At 43.9% G+C, this 20,018-nt stretch overlaps 1 protein-coding gene across 1 annotated transcript in view; it reads right to left on the bottom strand.

Annotated features, from left to right (window-relative positions):
* The window catches only part of ANO2 (anoctamin 2), a 288,718-nt gene that overhangs the window by 48,796 nt on the left and 219,904 nt on the right, over positions 1-20,018 (bottom strand). The window contains 1 exon segment of the mRNA XM_054016330.1: positions 5,598-5,672. Within this exon segment, the coding sequence (XP_053872305.1) occupies positions 5,598-5,672 (75 nt within the window).

Below are 20,018 nucleotides of genomic sequence, written 5' to 3'. Positions count from 1 at the left end.
TTTTCAAGGAGCTACAGTTAAATTCATGGGTGGTGGTGCAGGAGCATGAATAGCAGAGCTTCTACCCAGGCCCGGTGACGGGTGGGGCAAAAGGAGCAATTGGCCAGGGGCCCAGATGGTTTAAAAGGGCCCGGGGGGCCTGACTGCCACCAGTGCAGCAGAGATAAGGCTTCCTGCCTGCCCTCACTCTGCACCACACTCAGAAGCAGCCAGGATGGCCCTACAGTCCCAGGGAGGGCTTGGAGTCTCCTCACGCTGCCCCCTACCCAAGCGCTGACTCCGCAGCTCCCATTGACCGGAAAATGCAGCCAATGGGAGCTGCGGGGGCGGTGCCTGTGGGCAGCAGTGTGCAGAGATCCTCTGGCCCTCCCCGCCAAGGAGCTGCTGCCAGAGGGGTGTGCCAGTCGCTTTCGGGAGCTGTCCGAGGTAAGCGCCGACCCCCTGACCCCATCCTTCACCCTAACACCATGCCCCAGCCTAGAGACCACACCCCACACCCAAACTCCCTCCCAGAGCCCGCACCCCACATCCCCTCCTGCACCCAAACTCCCTCCCAGAGCCCGACCCCTAACCCCCCTACACCCAAACTCCCTCCCAGAGCCTGATCCCTAACCCCCTCCTGCACCCAAACTCTCTCCCAGAGCCCAACTCCTCACCCCCCCTACACCCAAACTCCCTCCCAGAGCCTGCACCATGCACCCTTTCCCACACCCAAACTCCCTCACAGAGCCCGCACCATGCACCCTTTCCCACACCCAAACTCCCTCACAGAGCCTGCACCCACTGCTGAAAGTGAGTGAGGGTTGGGGAGAGTGAGCGACAGAGGGAGGGGGGATGGAGTGAACAGGGGGCAGGGTCTTGGAGAAGGGGCAGGACAGGGGCATGGCCTCAGGGAAGGAGCAGGGCGGGGCAAGGGTCTTTGGGTTTGTGCAATTAGACAGTTGGCAACTGTACCAGGCAGGCATGTGGAAGCCCTGGCCATGCTGGAAGAGTGCGCCTAGCAGCGCAGCCGGCAGCTCGCTGGGCACCAGCCAGCGCAGGCACAGCACTGCCCAAAGGTTAGGCGGACCATGTCCACGCAGGCACGTCTTGGCTGTTCTAGCCTGGGGCCCGGAATTGCTATTGGTGGGCCTGCTTCTACCTAACCTGTCCATGTTGGTGCCCATTGTGATACCAATCACCACAAATATGTGAGCACCTCCCAAGTAATAAGAGACAAAAATCACAATCACAGTGGGTCAGTGGTCTAATTTTCCTGTTTACTTTCTCCAAAGGCAGGTGGGGATTTTTTTTTTTTTAAGTTTTAGTAAATTATTTCCTTCTTCACTCCCTCTTCTACTACTCCTTTACTCTCTCATTTTTCTCTCTTTTTCTCCTCCTCTCTTTTTCCTTGATATTTTAGTGTATTGAATGGAACGCTAAGCCAATGAGTTTCCAGTTGCTGAAACATCCCTGTCTCCTGCTGTCACAAGCTTCACCCTTAAGGATGACATAGCTTCATAGCACCCGCGGGACACAGTTGACAGAGAAGGTCTTATAGTGAGGAGAGAAGAGCTCTCTGAAGTATCTACAGCCATTTCTATGGAATGCCTTTAAGATTAATCCAGACACCTTAAATCTGATCTAGTGCTTTCTAGGGACCCTGTGTAGAGTACAGTGGGTGCTGAAGGTGAGGTACTCTAGCAATTTTTGGTATGATTTTTTACCATTCACATGGAAACATGATGAGAGGTGCTAGTTCATGAATTTTCTCCTGTTTAAAATGGCCACCATCTCCCATTACTGCCAATGGGGCTGAAGTCAGCAAGATGGCTGCTCTTTCTCTATCTTCACGTGGAAATGAGGCTGCCCTGAAAAAAGTGGACTGCCACTTCTTTCTGTGACACTGAAGCCCTGTGCACTGGCAAGATGTTTGCCATTCTATGGTTGAAGGGGCTGGACAGGATACAGGGACTGTGGGGAGTAGCAGAGACACTGTGAAAGGAGAGTGGGGAGAATGTGGGGAGCAGGAGGCAGATTTAGGGGGTGCAGGGAGATGTGGGGGGGCATGAGGGAGCTGAGGGGGCAGGAGAATGTGGGGGGAAGACAGGAGGGTGGCTGAGGGGGACAGAGGACACTGATGAGGTGGGAGATGGAGGGGCTTGAGTGGCAGTTATGGGCTAGATTCTGATACCTTTACTCAAGCTGGGTAGCACTTTACTCCACAAATAGCTCCCCAGACTTCAATGAGACAATTCCCGGAGTAAGGGACTATTCAGTATGAATAAGCATATGAGAATCTGGCCTTTAAGGAAGAACAGGCTGAACCGCTGTGCTGTGACACTAGTTGACTTTCTTCTCCTGTATGTGTCAAATCCACTGCAGGAAAGCGGAGAGGATTGCTGAAGGTGAGAACAGCAGCAGAGATGAATCAGGGACTATAAAGGAGGGTCATGGTGATGCTGATGTCCAGCCCCATCCTGCTCCTTGAGGCAACTGCAAAGATTTTCATGGTTAATGCAGAAATCTTTGCTGTGATGTGTACTCTGTAGAACACCACTTCAGAAGGAAATTTTCAATAGCTTAAGCCTGGGTCATATCCTGTTCCCAGTAAGCATACAAACTGCCTTTTGACTGCACAGAAAGAGGTCTTCATGCAGAACAGTGGTTGTGTATACAGACTTTAAAGCACTTAGAAATAGATCTCATAATGATTATAATTATTACTGATGTAAAATAAGACTGGTGCAGAGTCTAATTGAGCATGAAAGTAAAAAGTGATTTTGTAAAACCTACATTTAAAAAAAGCCCCCAAATAATATACTTGGATAACTAAAGGAAGAGAGAGCAGGAGCTCGATAGAGAAAAAAGTAGTAGAATGCTTCTGCTTGCAAGGGCTTCTTATTTAAGAAGCACACAGAATAGAAAATAAACAGCAAGGTTCTACCAAGAGGAAATTGTCAGCAGCCTTAAGAAATATCAGGGAAATATGAAATATGCAGTGTGAGGGTAAGTGGGGGGAGGTCAGGGAAAGCATCTGACATCATCTTCTACAACAATGTAGACATTTTTAGGAAAAATTCCTATGGGTTTGTGCCTGCCAGACAGTGTAGGCCTGGAAAAGGTGGTGGCAGAAATTCCACAATCACTTCTGCAGCATTGGAAAATGCGGCTTATGTGTATGCATGTTGCACTTGCATGCCTGAGACTCTAGCCCACTGTATCTAAATAGTGATCATACTTAAAAAAAAAAAAAAAAAAAAAAAAATTAATTTGTGTGTGGGTAGTGATAAAGGAGGAAGACCAGCCAAAATTAGTTACATGAGTGCAATCTCATATGCACCAGAACAACTGCAGAAACTGACTGCAGAATTTGGCCCAGTGTCCCCAAACACTGTTTAACTAATCTAGTAGGAAAAGGACTGCATTCAGTAAAGAACAGATTGTAATCTGCACATGGCAGATGGGATCTGGCTCTTATACAGGAGAATTTTTTTCAACTAGCTGCCTTGTATATATTCATTGCCTAATGATATTCACAATATTCTAGAAAAACTGTCTGGAGCAGCTCCACTGAAATCAGTGAAGCTTTGCTGGTTTGCAACAGCTGAGGATCTGGTGTTTTACATTTTATAAATCTGTCTAGGATATTAAACGAAGTGTGGGAGACAACATTTAGGCCCTGATTCAAGAAAACGATCACAATCTTAACTTTAAGAACATGCTTAAATGGGATTGTAACACAGGGTTAAAATTAAGTGCATGTTTAAGCACCCATCCTAAAGAGGATGCTCTGCTAAACCAGGGCCTTATTCTGTAGCCACACTGAGAAATTACAGCATTGCTAGTAGTAGTGTTGTAGATACATTTGAGAAAGTCAGTCAGTTCTAATTTTTTTTTATTTACTTTTTCACTCATTTTTTTTTCCTCTTTGAGCTGAAATGTCTCTTGTTGGGTTGGTTAATTCCTGAATTAAAAACAGCATATGTTGACAATTACAGTAACTCCCCACTTAAAGTCCTCTCGCTTAATGTTTTTTTGATCTTACGTTCCTGCTCAATTACAGAATATGCTCCATTTAAAGTTATGCAATGCTTCGCTATAACCTCATCTGGCTGCCTGCTTTGTCCACAGCTGGTACCCCCCATCATCTCCCCTACGCCCTCCCTCCCCCCAGCACCTCCCGCCCTCCAGCAGATCCCATGGATCAGCGCCTTCCCCCTCCTCCCCCCGTCTCCTGCCCGTGACAGTCAGCTGCGGCGTTCAAGAGGGAGTGGGGAGAAGCGAGGACTCAGTGCGCAGGCTCCCCCTCCCTCCTGAATGCCGCAAACCAGCTGATTGCCACAGGTAGGAGGCAGGGGAGGGAGGGGGGAGCCTGCGCGCCAAGTCCTCGCTCCTCCCCCCTCCCTCCTGAATGCTGCAAGCCAGCTGATTGCCGCGGGCAGGAGGCAGGGACGAGAGGGGAGAGGAGTGAGGACGCCGCCTGCGGAGTAAAGGGGGGGGGAGAAGAGGTGGGTTAAGGGTGGGGGCTTGGGGTGGTGTGGACGGGCCGAGGGTTGAGCCCCCTGCCCCTGGTGCTTGTAGAGTAGGGGTAGCCGCTGTTGTGCAACGTGCTTCTCCTAGCCCACAACACCTTCAGCCTCCTTGCCTGCCTCATTGTCTCCAGTACCAGTAGACTGTGCCTGTGTGGGGTAAGGCGGGGGCACCTCCCAACTATAGTACTGTACTATACTGTATGGCAAAAAAAATTCCCTGGAACCTAACCCCACCTATTTACATTCATTCTTATGGGGAAATTGGATTCACTTAACATCGTTTCACTCAAAGTCGCATTTTTCAGGAACATAACTATAACGTTAAGTGAGGAGTTACTGTATATGATCCCAACTTGAATATAAGTCAAGAGCTTGACAGGTTAAAACAGATACTTTTTAGTTATTTGTGTAGAATGGAACATATTGTGTCATCAATTTTTAAGCAGAAGTCCCACTGAAATCAGTCAGTTCTGTCTAAAAACCGATGGTGTGCTGTAGCCTAGGAAGCTCTTCGCCATTTAAAATTATATATATATACCCACAATGTGAAAGTGAACACAAATTTGTTGTGAATGTGGCAGAAGCATACCCAATTAAAATTCTGAATGAATAATTCTGGGGAAGTTTTTGTGATATTTGCACCATTCAAGTCAATTAAAATATTATATCTGTATTAGTATTTTAAATTATTTCCTTGAGTAAATTCTATGGGTCAGATGCACAGCTGGTGTAAACTGATGTAAAGCTGGTGTAAAATATTTCTATTGCTGATTTACACCAGCTGAGGGACAGGCTCTGTGTTTTCATTGTTTATATGTAGTTAGAGAGACCATCCATGGTTTTCAACCTATAGTGTCATTGACTAAGTATTGGCAGGTCTATTGGCCAGACTTTCCTAATACTATTTTATCAAGCCTCGCAGCTCAACACTAATGTATTTTGTTGTCTGCAGGAACGTTCCTAAGGTATAAAACAGGAAAGGTCATTTCCATCTTTGAAAGCATTAATTCAGCTTTAAGAAGGATGTTGTTCACAGATCTTTATAGCCCAGAGGAATGTGAAAGAAAATACAAATAAAATTACCATAAATAAAATGGATGCAACGTTCACTAGATAGCCAGGCATACGGTCTCTCCAAGTTAACTTCTCCTTTTCATCCTGTTGCAAAACACAAAGGTCAAGACAAGCATTAGAGAACTGGTGAATTTTAGAACTGGGAAAAAAGAAAAGGAAAAAGCTCAATTAAAAATATTATTGATTTCCCCTTCTCCCCATTTATATTTTTGAGTTTGAAAATTTCAACATAATTTTGAAATTCAAAAATTTTCAACCACATCTAAAATGGGTAGAAAAATGGGAGGAGGGGAAGGGAGAATTTCTCTAAAATTTTGTTGCACATCCCGCCTGAATTTAAAACTCTGAAATGTGAAAAATTTCAACCAGCTTCTACTGAATTTCAAAGTCTTAATAGAAAGCTTTAAAGTTAACCCAAAACAATTTTAGAAGTAAGTACTTTCATTAAAAAACAAAACAAAAACAAACCCCACAATCTTCTTTCTTGTAAGGGTGCAGAAGAGTGATGTTTTAGGTGAGAAACCATAATAAGAAAGAGTGTTTATCACCAGTTACTTCAGATGTCTCCTGTAAGGTTTCCTTTATCCAACGTGGCTGTTATACAACTGAACCTTCTCAGTGTTAAAATAACCATCTGACTATTCACAATCACACTGTAAAGTATTCAGAAGCATCTTCTACTTTCTATTTATGACACATTTGTTTACATCCTGTGTTGCTATATGCTCTTCATATTGTTCCAGAACCTCAGCTGGGGTAAATCTCTTCGCTCCATTGACTTCAACTGAGCTTTGCTGATTTATACCAGCTGGGGATTTGGCCCATTATTCCCAGTTGGAAGATTAAACATTTTTAGGTGAAATTCTGGCTCCATTGAAGTCAATGGGAATTTTGCCATTGACTTCATTGGGGTCAGAATTTCACCCCTTGCTGTATTCCAGGCATCCCAGACTCTCTCATGGCATCTGGTTCAAAGATCTGAGAAATAATGAAAGCAAGCCCTATTTATAGAGGGCTCAGATGACTTTTCGACTGGGTGCAAAAGGTAGCTCCCTCCACCTGATACCTATCAGTGAAAAATAATGGCGCATTATTGCCCTCAAATAAACCCAATTCCCTGCTCTTAAAATGAAAAATAAAATGTTTTCATATGAAAAGAATTTTTAAAATTGATTTACATGAAACATGTAAACCCCTCAAAAAATGGTTATTAAAAAAATAAGATCACAATGGTTAAGTTAAAGCAAAAATATGCAATTGAATTAACTGTGAATTCAAAATCAGCTGCTGTTCTCATTAGTCTTAACATCTGTGCTACACAATGGGGCCAGATTCTGTCCTTTTTTTATGCTGGTATAAATCAAGCGTAACTCCATCAAAGTCAAGAGCTTATATGGAGATTTATATGAAGGTAAATGAGATCAGAATCTGATTCAAAGGGCTCAAATAAGCCCCCCCCCCCCTTTTTTTTTGGCACTGTGATCCTGAGAAGAATATTGTTCTGACAAGAAATTACTTGGAGGCATTATTCCCTTCAAAGGCAAAAGCGCTTCCTGAGATGGTAAGGAAAGCGTGGAATTTGCTGTACTTCTACAATAGGTGTAAGCATCACTTTTCTGGTGGTGCCTGCTCGGGTGCAGGAATTGGAAGAGGCATCTGGTTAGAAATGTCCCACCAGTGCTTTTAACACTGCAGGAGGAGTGTATACACACCCACAGCTTCACTTCTCAAGCAGTCAAATTAAGCATGTCTCCTGCATGGGTGTGCTGAGAGGGCAGGACCATAGCAAACCCAAGGAGAAGTAGGCCCAAAGTATGGAGAACATAAATATCTGAGTCCACCTTTTAGCCAGAAGGCAACTTTAAAAAGTGTTTCTGGGAAAGCACAGATGCATATAATTTTGTTTTGGCATTTACCACTCAGCAGTTATACAGGACATAAAAAGTTCTACGCTACTACACTTTGAAAAGGCATGAAGGACACCACGTCAAATTACTTCACTAGGGAAAAAATACTAAGGAAGCAAAACAGTAGAATGAGTTAATACTAGCCACAACAGTTAAGGGAAATAAGGAAAGCTTTTATAACAATATCAAGGAAAAGAGAGAAAACTAACTCATATAGGAAGCAGTGAATGAAAATTCAAAAATGGCTGAGACACAACTTCTTTTTTAAATCTGTCAAACAAAAAGACTTTTGGACAATTAGAATGCAGTATGACCCAGCCCAATCATTAATAAATCAGAAGTAGTATCCCCCAACCTCCAAATCATAAGATTGGCTTAAAAATCATGAGATTTCAAAAATATAATAAAGTTGGGGTTCTTTTTATTTGCCGTTTAGTTCACATTTTCAAGCTTTTTCTGCACAACCACGAGGTCAAGAGATTTTATTTTATTTTACAATGAAAGCTGAGATTCTCACATGAATTACTTGTGTTCAGGAGCCAAGAAAAACAAGACAATAAAATCTCAAGAGATGGTGACACTGAGAAAGTGAGGAAGACCTTTCAAAATAGCTATTGATAAAGAGCAGGTAAGGGAATATATAGGAAAATTGAATATATCCAAAACATCTGGTTTTCAAAAGTGGCTAGTGATTTTGGGTGACTCAATTTTTGGGTTCCTAACCTGACACCTTTTTAAGGGTCCCAATTATCAAAATGTGTTGAGCACCGTCAAAAATCAAGTGTGTCTCAAGGTGGGTATCCAAAAAGTGGAGGCACCCAAAGTCAACAGTCACACTTGAAATTTTGGATTTGTAAGCCCTTATTTTGACATTTAAATAAATGACTTCTTTTACTAGCGCAATACATTCCAGCAGCTCACAGTGACCTCAATGAGAATTGCTGGGTGCTCAGTACTTTTCAAAATCCAGGCCACTTATTTAAGTTTGAAATATGAATTTAGAAGTATAACCAATTCTAAAAACCTTGGCCAATTCTAAAAATCTCGGCTGCACCCCAGAGATATCACCTCACTGAACAGGGAGAAAATAGTCCCTCTCTACATATTCCTCATCTGACTACACCTGGAACATTGTGTTCAGTTCTGCGCACCATGCTAGCAATAAGATATTGCCAAACTGGAAGGAGTTCAGAGAAATGCAAGAAATATGATTAGGGAGCCGGAAGGACTGATTTATGAAGAAAGATTAAAATAGTCAGATGTAAATGCCTTGTCTAAATGATGTCTAAGGGAGAAGATATGATAAGCCCTATGAACATTTGAAGGGTGTAAACACCAATAAAAGAGATAATCTATTTAAGATAGTACAAGGGAATAGGATTAATGGGATGAAATTAGAAAAAGGAAAACTTAACCTGAAAAATCAAGAAAAATGTCTTGACAGTGAGATCTTTTAGGCTGCAAAACAGACTTTCAAGGGAAGTGGTGGAAGTCCCATTGCTTAAACCATTTAAAGCTAATCTCAACTGACACCAATCTTTCTCTAGATTCCAATATTCTGGGATTTCATCCTCTTCCTACATTAGAAAGAAATCGGTATTGTTTCTTACTCTTAAAATCCACTTCATGCTCCTCTGTGTGAGTTGGGGCTCCTGGTTGTTGGACATGTGGCTTGTAGCGTGCAGAAAGGCCAAGAATCTGCAGGATTAGCTAGAAATCTTGGCCATCTGAGTAATGGTACAGACTCTGTGCCTCTTTCAGCTTTCCAGCACCAACTCCATGACTCGCACAACTGCCATTATGCCACTGGATGCCTCTTCATGTGACCTCTGGCAATGGGGGATCATTCAGCACCTGGGGAAGTTACTGCTTCTCTGGGCAGCAGCAGTTGATAAGCCTGTGGCCAGCATAACTGCCGTGGTCTATTCCCCAACACTTCACACTCTTGTCTGCATTGCCCCAATTCCTCACGTACAATACATTGTGGGGTCAGAATGCCATCTAGTCATCTTTCTCCTCTGTGTGCCTCCTCCCCTCTACTTTGCATGGATTTACCATGATTTTGCTCCTCTCTACAGCATGCAATGAAGGGGAGCTTTGGGCTCATATTTGCACCTATGAGAAGCAAGAATGTATTTTGTAAAGATACTTCTGAATTATTAGACAAAGGAGTCAACTTACATGGCACATTCCATTAAAGAAAATCGGTACCACAAATTTTATCAATATATTGTGATAGAAAGTAGAATGTTAATACTTCTTACAGCACTTGCAAGTTATTATTATCTTCTTTGAGCAAAATCTGTGAGTTCAGTTGCTGTTTTATAATACACCTAATTTTATTCTCTGGCAATAGTGCCATCTAGCCATTAAAAGACTGTACTGTACAGTACCAGTGTGATAGACATGGCAATTTCCTCCGATATTTTTGGGAGTTCTTACTGTATTAAGTGTATGTATCATTGTATTTAATTCCACGGGGGAGGGTAAACACAGCCCTCCAGAAACCAAGAACCGGTGGGGCAGGAGTTGATTAGGCAAACTCACTCAGATTTGAACCCAAGAGGTACCTGCAAAGGCTCATATACGCTGGTTTAAACTAGATTCTCTGGAAACCAACAGACTAAGAAAGGGCTTTTGGATAAATAGCCAGAGGTTAAACTGACTCTGGGCCTTCTTTCTGATATAGCAAATGGACAGAACCTTCTGTCCGGGGGGGTGGGGGGTGAGGCAATTCTTCCTGGGAAGGGTTGGAAGGACTGACACCAACCAGAACTCCAAAAAAGGAGTTGGGGTGACCTCTAGTAAGCTTATTATTATGAGGGTAGGTTCTTTTATTGTTTTGAATATGTTTTCTCTGCAATGCTTTCACCTTAAGAATAAGTGTGCTTGCTTATAAAGAGCTGTGCGGTATGTTATAATTTCTTTAAAATGTAAGCAAAGCACAGACACTGGCCTGGTTAGGCAGCTTGGCTTTGGGGGAATAACACAGTGTAGGCATGGAACTGTGCTGCCTGGAAAAAACATGGTTAGGAGGGAGAAAGACATGGGTCTCCACCCAAAAGAGGTGATGGCTGAGATGCTGAAAGACTAGAGTGGATGCCCTCGAGGGACAGAGGGTAATACAGGTGCATTTGCCATGAAGTGTGACAACCGTAAGTACCTTTACTATGATCAAAATGATATAGTAGCCTTCGATAGAAGGTAAATGCATTTCACTCTAAAAGTATGGAATTTAGAGATTTCTACCATGTTATGGCATGTACTGTACAGAAGCCTGTATCCTCCTGTGATGGGGTGGACTAGGCCCAAAGGCCCCCTGCTGGAGGCCTCAGGGTTCTGCCACTCCCATCCCAGGAAAGGAGCAAGTGGAGAGGACCTCCAAACAGCTAGAGTGCCTGTAGGGGAAGCAGCCAATCAGGGTCCAGGAAGGCCATATAAAAGGAGCTGCAGAGGAGAGCAGTAGTCAGTTGCTGCTTGAAACAGGAGAAGAAAGGACTGCAGACCTGGCTGCCTGGAAGAGCAGCAGGGCCATGGATGGTTTGCTAGCAGGGATCGGGGAAGCACTGAGGGAACTCCTGGCGGGTTGCTAGGACTGAGTAGAGACTGAGCCTGGGGAGGGCTGCAGGCAGATCGTGTCTCCAGGGAGGAAGCCCTGGGGATACAGCCCAGGGAGGGCTAGAAAGAGACACCACCAGAGGGGTACTGAGATAGGCCCCCATGGACTGTATATCCTGGAACGGTTTTGTGCTCAGGCAGACAGTGTGACTTGTCAGGAGCGCTGTGTCGCTGACAAACCCACCTGAGAACCCCCAAAAAGGGTTACCAGAACTAAAGAACACATACATGCACAACCTGAAGGGGGCATTTGCGAAAGGTGGGTGCCAACCTTGTTACACCTCCACAACCAGTAATGCACTCTACGCTGCCTGTGTTTCAGATGTTGTTTAGCTCACAAGTATTTCATTATATTATTTATTTCTATTTATCCACAAGAGAACACCTCTACAAAGCGGTAACTGCCAGCCATGCTAATTCAGCTTGCACATGGAGTAAAATGACACACTTTCTCTCTTGTGCATCTTCACTTATAACTAAGAACCCACAGTTCAGATTCTTCATGCAGATGCACTTATGGAATCCAATTGACTTCAGTGGACTTTCACAGTGATATTTGACCGAAACTTAGCAAATGCTTCACAGGGAAGAACAGAGTCCAGCTCCCTCTCTCTTGGCTCCCCTCGCTCCCGCCAGCCTGACACAAGCAGAAAGCAATAAAATTGTACTTCTGTTGCCAAATCAATATGTTTTACTCTGAATGCATCCACAGGGCAGAGCTGTTGAGTATGAAAGTGCCATTTTTATATGATCACTTCCCAGAGTGGAAAGATATCTTAAGTTCTGCAGAAATTATGTTTGGTTTCAAAACAAGCATCTGAAAATAAGAGTTCTGGTTACAAATAGTGTCCTCACTCCCCAGGAAATAGCTGGCGGCCAGCACGTCCCTGTGGCCTGCGCCACATCCTGCAGCTCCCATTGTCCGGGAACGGCGAACTGTGGCCACTGGGAGCTGCGGAGGGCCGTGCCTGCAGACGGTCAATGTAAACAAGCTGTCTCGCTGCCCTCCAGCAGATTACCCTGATGGGCCGCATGTCGAAGGTTGCTGACCCCTGATCTATTCTGGTCTTCTGCATAATGCATGCCCCAGGACTTCCCTGAATTAATTCCTGCTTCAAGTCCAATACTTCCGGTTGCACTAGAGAATATATTTTAGAAAAAACACCAAATCTTGATATTAAAATCTCCAATAGTGAAAAATCCACCACAGCCCTTGGGAAGATGTTCCAATGGTAAATAACCATACTGTTAAAATGTCACACCTTATTTCTAGATTGAATTTTTCTAGCTTCAACTTCCAGCCACTGGCTCAGTCTGCTAGATCAGTGGCTCTCAAACTTTAGCAACCTGAGGGCCCCCATTTTGATTTAAAATTTTTCGCGGACCCCCAAACCAGCTTCTAATTTTCCCTGGGGGTGCTCAACCCCCACTCAGCCCCAGGCCCCATCCCACCTCTTCCTGACCTCGCTCCACCCCTACCCCTCCTCTTCCCCGCCTCTTTCCACCCCCTCCCCTGAGTGCACCCTGTCCCTGCTCCTCCCCGTCCCTCCCAGTGCCTCCTGCACGCTGCTGAACAGCTGTTCCATGGCATGCAGGAGGCACTGGGAGGGAGGGGGAGGAGTTAATCAGCGGGGCTGGCGGACCTGGACATGACTTGTGGACCCCCTGGAGTCGGACATGACACGCAGGCCATCTGGAGCCAGACATGATTCGCGGACCCCTGAAGTACCCTCGCGGACTCCCAGGGGTCCGCGGATCCCAGGTTGAGAACTGCTGTGCTAGATTGAAGAGCCCTCTGTTATCAAATTTCTGTTCCCCATGGAGGTACTTAGAGATTAATCAGATCACCTCTTAAACTTCTCTTTGATAAGCAAAATAGATTGAGCTGCTTGAGTCTATCAGTATAAAGCAGGGGTTCTCAAACTGGGAGTCGGGACCCCTCAGGGGGTTGCGAGATTATTACATTGGGGGGTCATGAGCTGTCTGCCTCCACCCCAAACCCTGCTTTGCTTCCAGCATTTATAATAGCGTTAAATATAAAAAATGAGTTTTTAACTTATAAGGGGGGGTTGCACTCCGAGGCTTTCTATGTAAAAGGAGTCACCAGTACAAAAGTTTGAGAACCGCTGCTATAAGGCATGTTCTTCGCACTAACCATACTAGTGGCTCTTTGAACCCTCTCCAATTTTGTTAGGTGGAGGATGCCCACCACATGCATGCAGAGTAGTATACCTTGATGAATACCAGTGCTGATTGCTAGTATTGCAGCAACAAAGGAGATGCATAGCATGTCTATACTACAAAAAAAAAAAAAAAAGAATGGCACAGAGTGTCAGAGCTCAGGTTAATTGACTTGGCTCAAGCTGCTCAGGCTATGGTGCTAAAAATTGCAGTGTAGACATTCAGGCTTGGGCTCTGAGACCCTGCCCCTTCATGGAGTTTCAGAGCCCAGGCTCCAGCCCAACCCTAAATGTCTAAACTGCAATTTTTAGCCCTGCAGCCCAAGCCTTGTGAGTCCAAATCAGCTGACCCAGGCCAGCCATGGTCATCCCATGCATCTTTTATTGCAGTGTAGACATAGTCCCTGATATTGTATCCAGAGCACACTTCATGGGTTCCTCACTAAGCAACATAGTCACATCCACCCCATTTAATAAGGTGTTGAGCATTGCTACTTTCCACAGGTGCTTGAAACTGGAGTAAGCTGCACCATGGAAAACTGTGGCTATTATTGGTTTTGCCTATACTTTAGGGGTTTTACCAGAGCAGTTATATTGGTGGCTGGCTACCAATGATGAAAATTCCCAGGATGCACAAGGCCTCAGAATCCCATTATTACGCCCCACAGTCATTCAATTGCTCTACATTGTCAGATACCCTTTGTTTTAAGAAGTTTTAGGCAAGTATTGCAAACAACTCTACTCTCAGTTTTTAATATCAAAAGGTTTCACCACACCTGTTCTTGTACTTCACCTTTTAAAGATATATTTAGTTAATTCAACTCAATTTAATTCTTCTGGAAATGACAATGTTTCTTAATTCTGTCATATTTAAATTTTGCTTTAGCTTTGACTTATGTATGCACTTTTACCATCATGTGTGTAGGCCACTTAGCAAACATTATTGCATAAACAGCATAAGAGTAAAGTGTCTGGTCTTCAAAATACGACATAAAATCAGCTTCTTGATATTTGCATATGGATTGGGTGCAAACATGCAGCTTTGTTTTTATTGTGACAATAGTTTAACGTATGGCTTGTATGCATTATTTATATAGACCAGAAGCAGTTCAGAACATTACCAGAAACCCACTATTTAAGGAAACAATAGGGTTACATCTGCAGTCATAAATATGCGTTAGGTTTATTAATTTTCTTTGAAGGTGATTAATAAATCATGAAGAGCCTGATCCTGAGATGGGCTAAGGGCCAGGTTTGCAAAGGTATTTAGACACCTAGTGGGATTTTCCAAGACATCTAAGCAGATAAGGGGCCTAACCCTTCTGGCCATTGTGTTAAACCAACTAGACACCAATCTGCATCTTTAAGTTCCTGAATATCTCTGTCAATCTGGTGCTGAGAACCTACAGCTCCCATTTAAGTCAATGCAAGTCAAGGTTGCTCAGCCCCTATTAACATCAGGCCCTTTAAGACATAACTGAATATATATTAAAAGCTTTTATATATGTTTTGTAGACACCACAGTGACGATTCATGCGGAACATATAGCACAGCATAAAAACAATCCATTCATGAACAGAAAAACATGTAAAATGGAGGTAATGATACTTACCTCCTTTGTAAAGTGCTTTGAGATGAAAAGCTCTGCATAAGAGCAACACATTGTTAGCACTACTATCATTATTATTCTAATATCTCAGAAAACTAGATGAAAATCCCACACACTAAACAATAAAGGAACTTTAAAGCTGTAAAAAGAGATAACCGTAACTCTGCTCTCTTTGTGTATGGATGGCCCCTTTCTACTGCTCTGGCAGTGTGAAGGTGATGCTAAGCATCAATTACACTTACACTTACTTTACGAAAAGTTTGCACTGCCTGAATGATGTCAAAGAATGAGACTAGGCACTGCAACTGGGCACACCCCTTCATGGCCCTATAGGTACATTGCCCTCAGTGCCCACTCAGGATCTTTCAATTGATTACTCAGACCAGACTATTTCAGAGAAATGCTCCTTCATGGAATCTAGCTTATTAACTCTTTTACAGAGTGAAAACAACTTCTTTCATTTCTTTTTTTCATGCCTACTTTGGGTCTATATAGATGTATTTTTTCCACATTCAGGAGGCCCTAGCTCTCCTCCTGGAACTGGGCTGTACTTCCTGGTGCAAGTGCAATTTCCTGGTGCAAGTGCTGGAGGAACCAACTAGGGGCAGAGCTCTTCTTAACCTGCTGCTCACAAACAGGGAAGAATTAGTAGGGGAAGCAAAGGTAGATGGGAACCTGGGAGGCAGTGACACAAGGAAGAAAGGAGAGTAGCAGAATACGGACCCTGGACTTCAGAGAAGCAGACTTTGACTCCCTCAGGGAACTGATGGGCAGGATCCCCTGGGAGAATAGCATGAGGGGGAAAGGAGTCCAGGAGAGCTGGCTGTATTTTAAAGAATCCTTATTGAGGTTGCAGGAACAAATCATCCCGATATGTAGAAAGAATAATGAATATGGCAGGCGACCAGCTTGGCTTAACAGTGAAATTCTTGCTGATCTTAAACACAAAAAAGAAGCTTGCAAGAAGTGGAAGATTGGACAAATGACCAGGAAGGAGTATAAAAATATTGCTCAGGCATGCAGGAGTGAAATCAGGAAGGTTGAATCACAATTGGAGTTGAAACTAGCAAGGGATGTTAAAAGTAAAAAGAAGGGATTCTACAGGTACGTTAGCAACAAGAAGAAGGTCAGGGAAAATGTGGGCCCCTTACTGAGTCAGGGAGGTAACCTAGTGACAGAGGATGTGGAAAAAGCTAATGTACTCAAATGCTTTTTTTGCCTCTGTCTTCATGAACAAGGTCAGCTCCCAGACTACTGCACTGGGCAGCACAGTGTGGGGAGGAGGTGACCAGCCCTCTGTGGAGAAAGAAGTGGTTCAGGACTATTTAGAAAAGCTGGACAAGCACAAGTCCATGGGGCCGGATGCACTGCATCCGAGGGTGCTAAAGGAGTTGGCGGATGTGATTGCAGAGCCATTGACCATTATCTTTGAAAACTCATGGCGATCGGGGGAGGTCCCGGATGACTGGAAAAAGGCTAATGTAGTGCCCATCTTTAAAAAAGGGAAGGAGGAGGATCTGGGGAACTACAGGCCAGTCAGCCTCACCTTAGTCCCTGGAAAAATCATGGAGCAGGTCCTCAAGGAATCAATTCTGAAGCACTTAGAGGCGAGGAAAGTGTGATCAGGAACAGTCAACATGGATTCACCAAGGGCAAGTCATGCCTGAGTAACCTAATTGCCTTCTATGATGAGATAACTGGCTCTGTGGATGAGGGAAAAGCAGTGGACGTGTTATTCCTTGACTTTAGCAAAGCTTTTGATACAGTCACCCACAGTAGTCTTGCCGCCAAGTTAAAGAAGTATGGGCTGGATGAATGAACTACAAGGTGGATAAAAAGAAGAACAGGAGTACTTATGGCACCTTAGAGACTAACAAATTTATTAGAGCATAAGCTTTCGTGGACTACAGCCCACTTCTTCGGATGCATATAGAATGGAACATATATTGAGGAGATATATATACACACATACAGAGAGCATAAACAGGTGGGAGTTGTCTTACCAACTCTGAGAGGCCAATTAATTAAGAGAAAAAAAACTTTTGAAGTGATAATCAAGCTAGCCCAGTACAGACAGTTAAGAAGTGTGAGAATACTTACAAGGGGAGATAGATTCAATGTTTGTAATGGCTCAGCCATTCCCAGTCCTTATTCAAACCGGAGTTGATTGTGTCTAGTTTGCATATCAATTCCAGCTCAGCAGTCTCTCGTTGGAGTCTGTTTTTGAAGTTCTTCTGTTGTAATATAGCCACCCGCAGGTCTGTCACTGAATGACCAGACAGGTTAAAGTGTTCTCCCACTGGTTTTTGAGTATTTTGATTCCTGATGTCAGATTTGTGTCCATTAATTCTTTTGCGTAGAGACTGTCCGGTTTGGCCAATGTACATGGCAGAGGGGCATTGCTGGCACATGATGGCATATATCACATTGGTAGATGTGCAGGTGAACGAGCCCCTGATGGTATGGCTGATGTGATTAGGTCCTATGATGATGTCACTTGAATAGATATGTGGACAGAGTTGGCATCGGGGTTTGTTACAAGGATAGGTTCCTGGGTTAGTGGTTTTGTTCAGTGATGTGTGGTTGCTGGTGAGTATTTGCTTGAAAGAAAGCATTCTTAAAACTACAATACCCACCTGCTGAAGTGAAAAAACAGATTGACAGAGCCAGACGAGTACCCAGAAGTCACCTCCTACAAGACAGGCCCAACAAAGAAAACAACAAAACACCACTAGCTGTCACCTTCAGCCCCCAACTAAAACCTCTCCAGCGCATCATCAGAGATCTACAACCTATCCTGAAAGATGATCCTTTACTCTCACAGATCTTGGGAGACAGACCTGTCCTCGCTTACAGACAACCCCCCAACCTAAAGCAAATACTCACCAGCAACCACACATCACTGAACAAAACCACTAACCCAGGAACCTATCCTTGTAACAAACCCCGATGCCAACTCTGTCCACATATCTATTCAAGTGACATCATCATAGGACCTAATCACATCAGCCATACCATCAGGGGCTCGTTCACCTGCACATCTACCAATGTGATATATGCCATCATGTGCCAGCAATGCCCCTCTGCCATGTACATTGGCCAAACCGGACAGTCTCTACGCAAAAGAATTAATGGACACAAATCTGACATCAGGAATCAAAATACTCAAAAACCAGTGGGAGAACACTTTAACCTGTCTGGTCATTCAGTGACAGACCTGCGGGTGGCTATATTACAACAGAAGAACTTCAAAAACAGACTCCAACGAGAGACTGCTGAGCTGGAATTGATATGCAAACTAGACACAATCAATTCCGGTTTGAATAAGGACTGGGAATGGCTGAGCCATTACAAACATTGAATCTATCTCCCCTTGTAAGTATTCTCACACTTCTTAACTGTCTGTACTGGGCTAGCTTGATTATCACTTCAAAAGTTTTTTTTCTCTTAATTAATTGGCCTCTCAGAGTTGGTAAGACAACTCCCACCTGTTTATGCTCTCTGTATGTGTGTATATATATCTCCTCAATATATGTTCCATTCTATATGCATCCGAAGAAGTGGGCTGTAGTCCACGAAAGCTTATGCTCTAATAAATTTGTTAGTCTCTAAGGTGCCACAAGTACTCCTGTTCTTCTTTCTGTGGATACAGACTAACACGGCTGTTACTCTGATACAAGGTGGATAGAAAGCTATCTAGATCATTGGGCTCAATGGATAGTGATCAATTGCTCCATGTCTAGTTAGCAACTGGTATCAAGTGGAGTGCCCCAAGGTTGGTCCTGGGGCCAGTTTTGTTCAATATCTTCATTGATGATCTGGAGGATGGCGTGGATTGCACCCTCAGCAAGTTTGCAGATGACACTAAACTGGGTGGAGTGGTAGATATGCTGGAGAGTAGGGATAGGATACAGAGGGACCTAGACAAATTAGAGGATTGGGCCAAAAGAAATCTGATGAGGTTCAAGAAGGACAAGTGCAGAGTCCTGCACTTAGGATGGATGAATCCCATGCACTGCTACATACTAAGGACCGATGGCTAGGCATCAGTTCTGCAGAAAAGGACCTAAGGACATAAGAACATAAGAATGGTCGTACAGGGTCAGACCAAAGGTCCATCTAGCCCAGTATCCTGTCTACCAACAGTGGCCAATGCCAGGTGCCCCAGAGGGAATGAACCTAACAGGTAATGATCAAGTGATCTCTCTCCTGCCATCCATCTCCACCCTCTTACAAACAGAGTCTAGGGACACCATTCCTTAGCCATCGTGGCTAATAGCCATTAATGGACTTAACCTCCATGAATTTACCCAGGTCTCTTTTAAATGCTGTTATAGTCGTAGCCTTCACAACCTCCTCAGGTAAGGAGTTCCACAAGTTGACTGTGTGCTGTGTGAAGAAGAACTTCCTTTTATTTGTTTTAAACCTGCTGCCTATTAATTTCATTTGGTGACCCCTAGTTCTTGTATTATGGGAATAAGTAAATAACTTTTCCTTATCAACTTTCTCCACATTAGCCATAATTTTATATACCTCTATCATATCCCCCCTTAGTCTCCTCTTTTCCAAGCTGAAAAGTCCTAGCCTCTTTAATCTCTCCTCATATGGGACCGTCTCCAAACCCCTAATCATTTTAGTTGCCGTTCTCTGAACCTTTTCTAGTGCCAGTATATCTTTTTTGAGATGAGGAGACCACATCTATATGCAGTAACCTAGGGGTTACAGTGGACGAGAAGCTGGATATAAGTCAACAGTGTGCCCTTTTTGCCCTTGTTGTCAAGAAGGCTAACAGCATTTTGGGCTGTATAAGTAGGAGCATTGCCAGCAGATCGAGTGATGTGATCATTCCTCTTTTTTGCTGAGGCCTCATCTGGAGTATTGTGTCCAGTTTTGGGCCCCACACTACAAGAAGGATGTGGAAAAATTGGAAAGAGTCCAGGGGAGGGCAACAAGAATGATTAGGGGGCTGGAGCATATGACTTATGAGGAGAGGCTGAGGGAACTGGGATTATTTTGTCTGCAGAAGAGAAGAATGAGAGCGGATTTGATAGCTGCTTTCAACTACCTGAAAAGGGGTTTCAAAGAGGATGGATCTAGGCTGTTCTCAGTGGTATCA

The sequence above is a fragment of the Malaclemys terrapin genome, chromosome 1 (genome assembly GCF_027887155.1).
Source record: "Malaclemys terrapin pileata isolate rMalTer1 chromosome 1, rMalTer1.hap1, whole genome shotgun sequence".
Classification (NCBI taxonomy): Eukaryota; Metazoa; Chordata; order Testudines; family Emydidae; genus Malaclemys; species Malaclemys terrapin.
The sequence above is the reverse complement of the archived record's forward strand: the minus strand, read 5'-3'. Positions and strand labels throughout refer to the sequence as shown.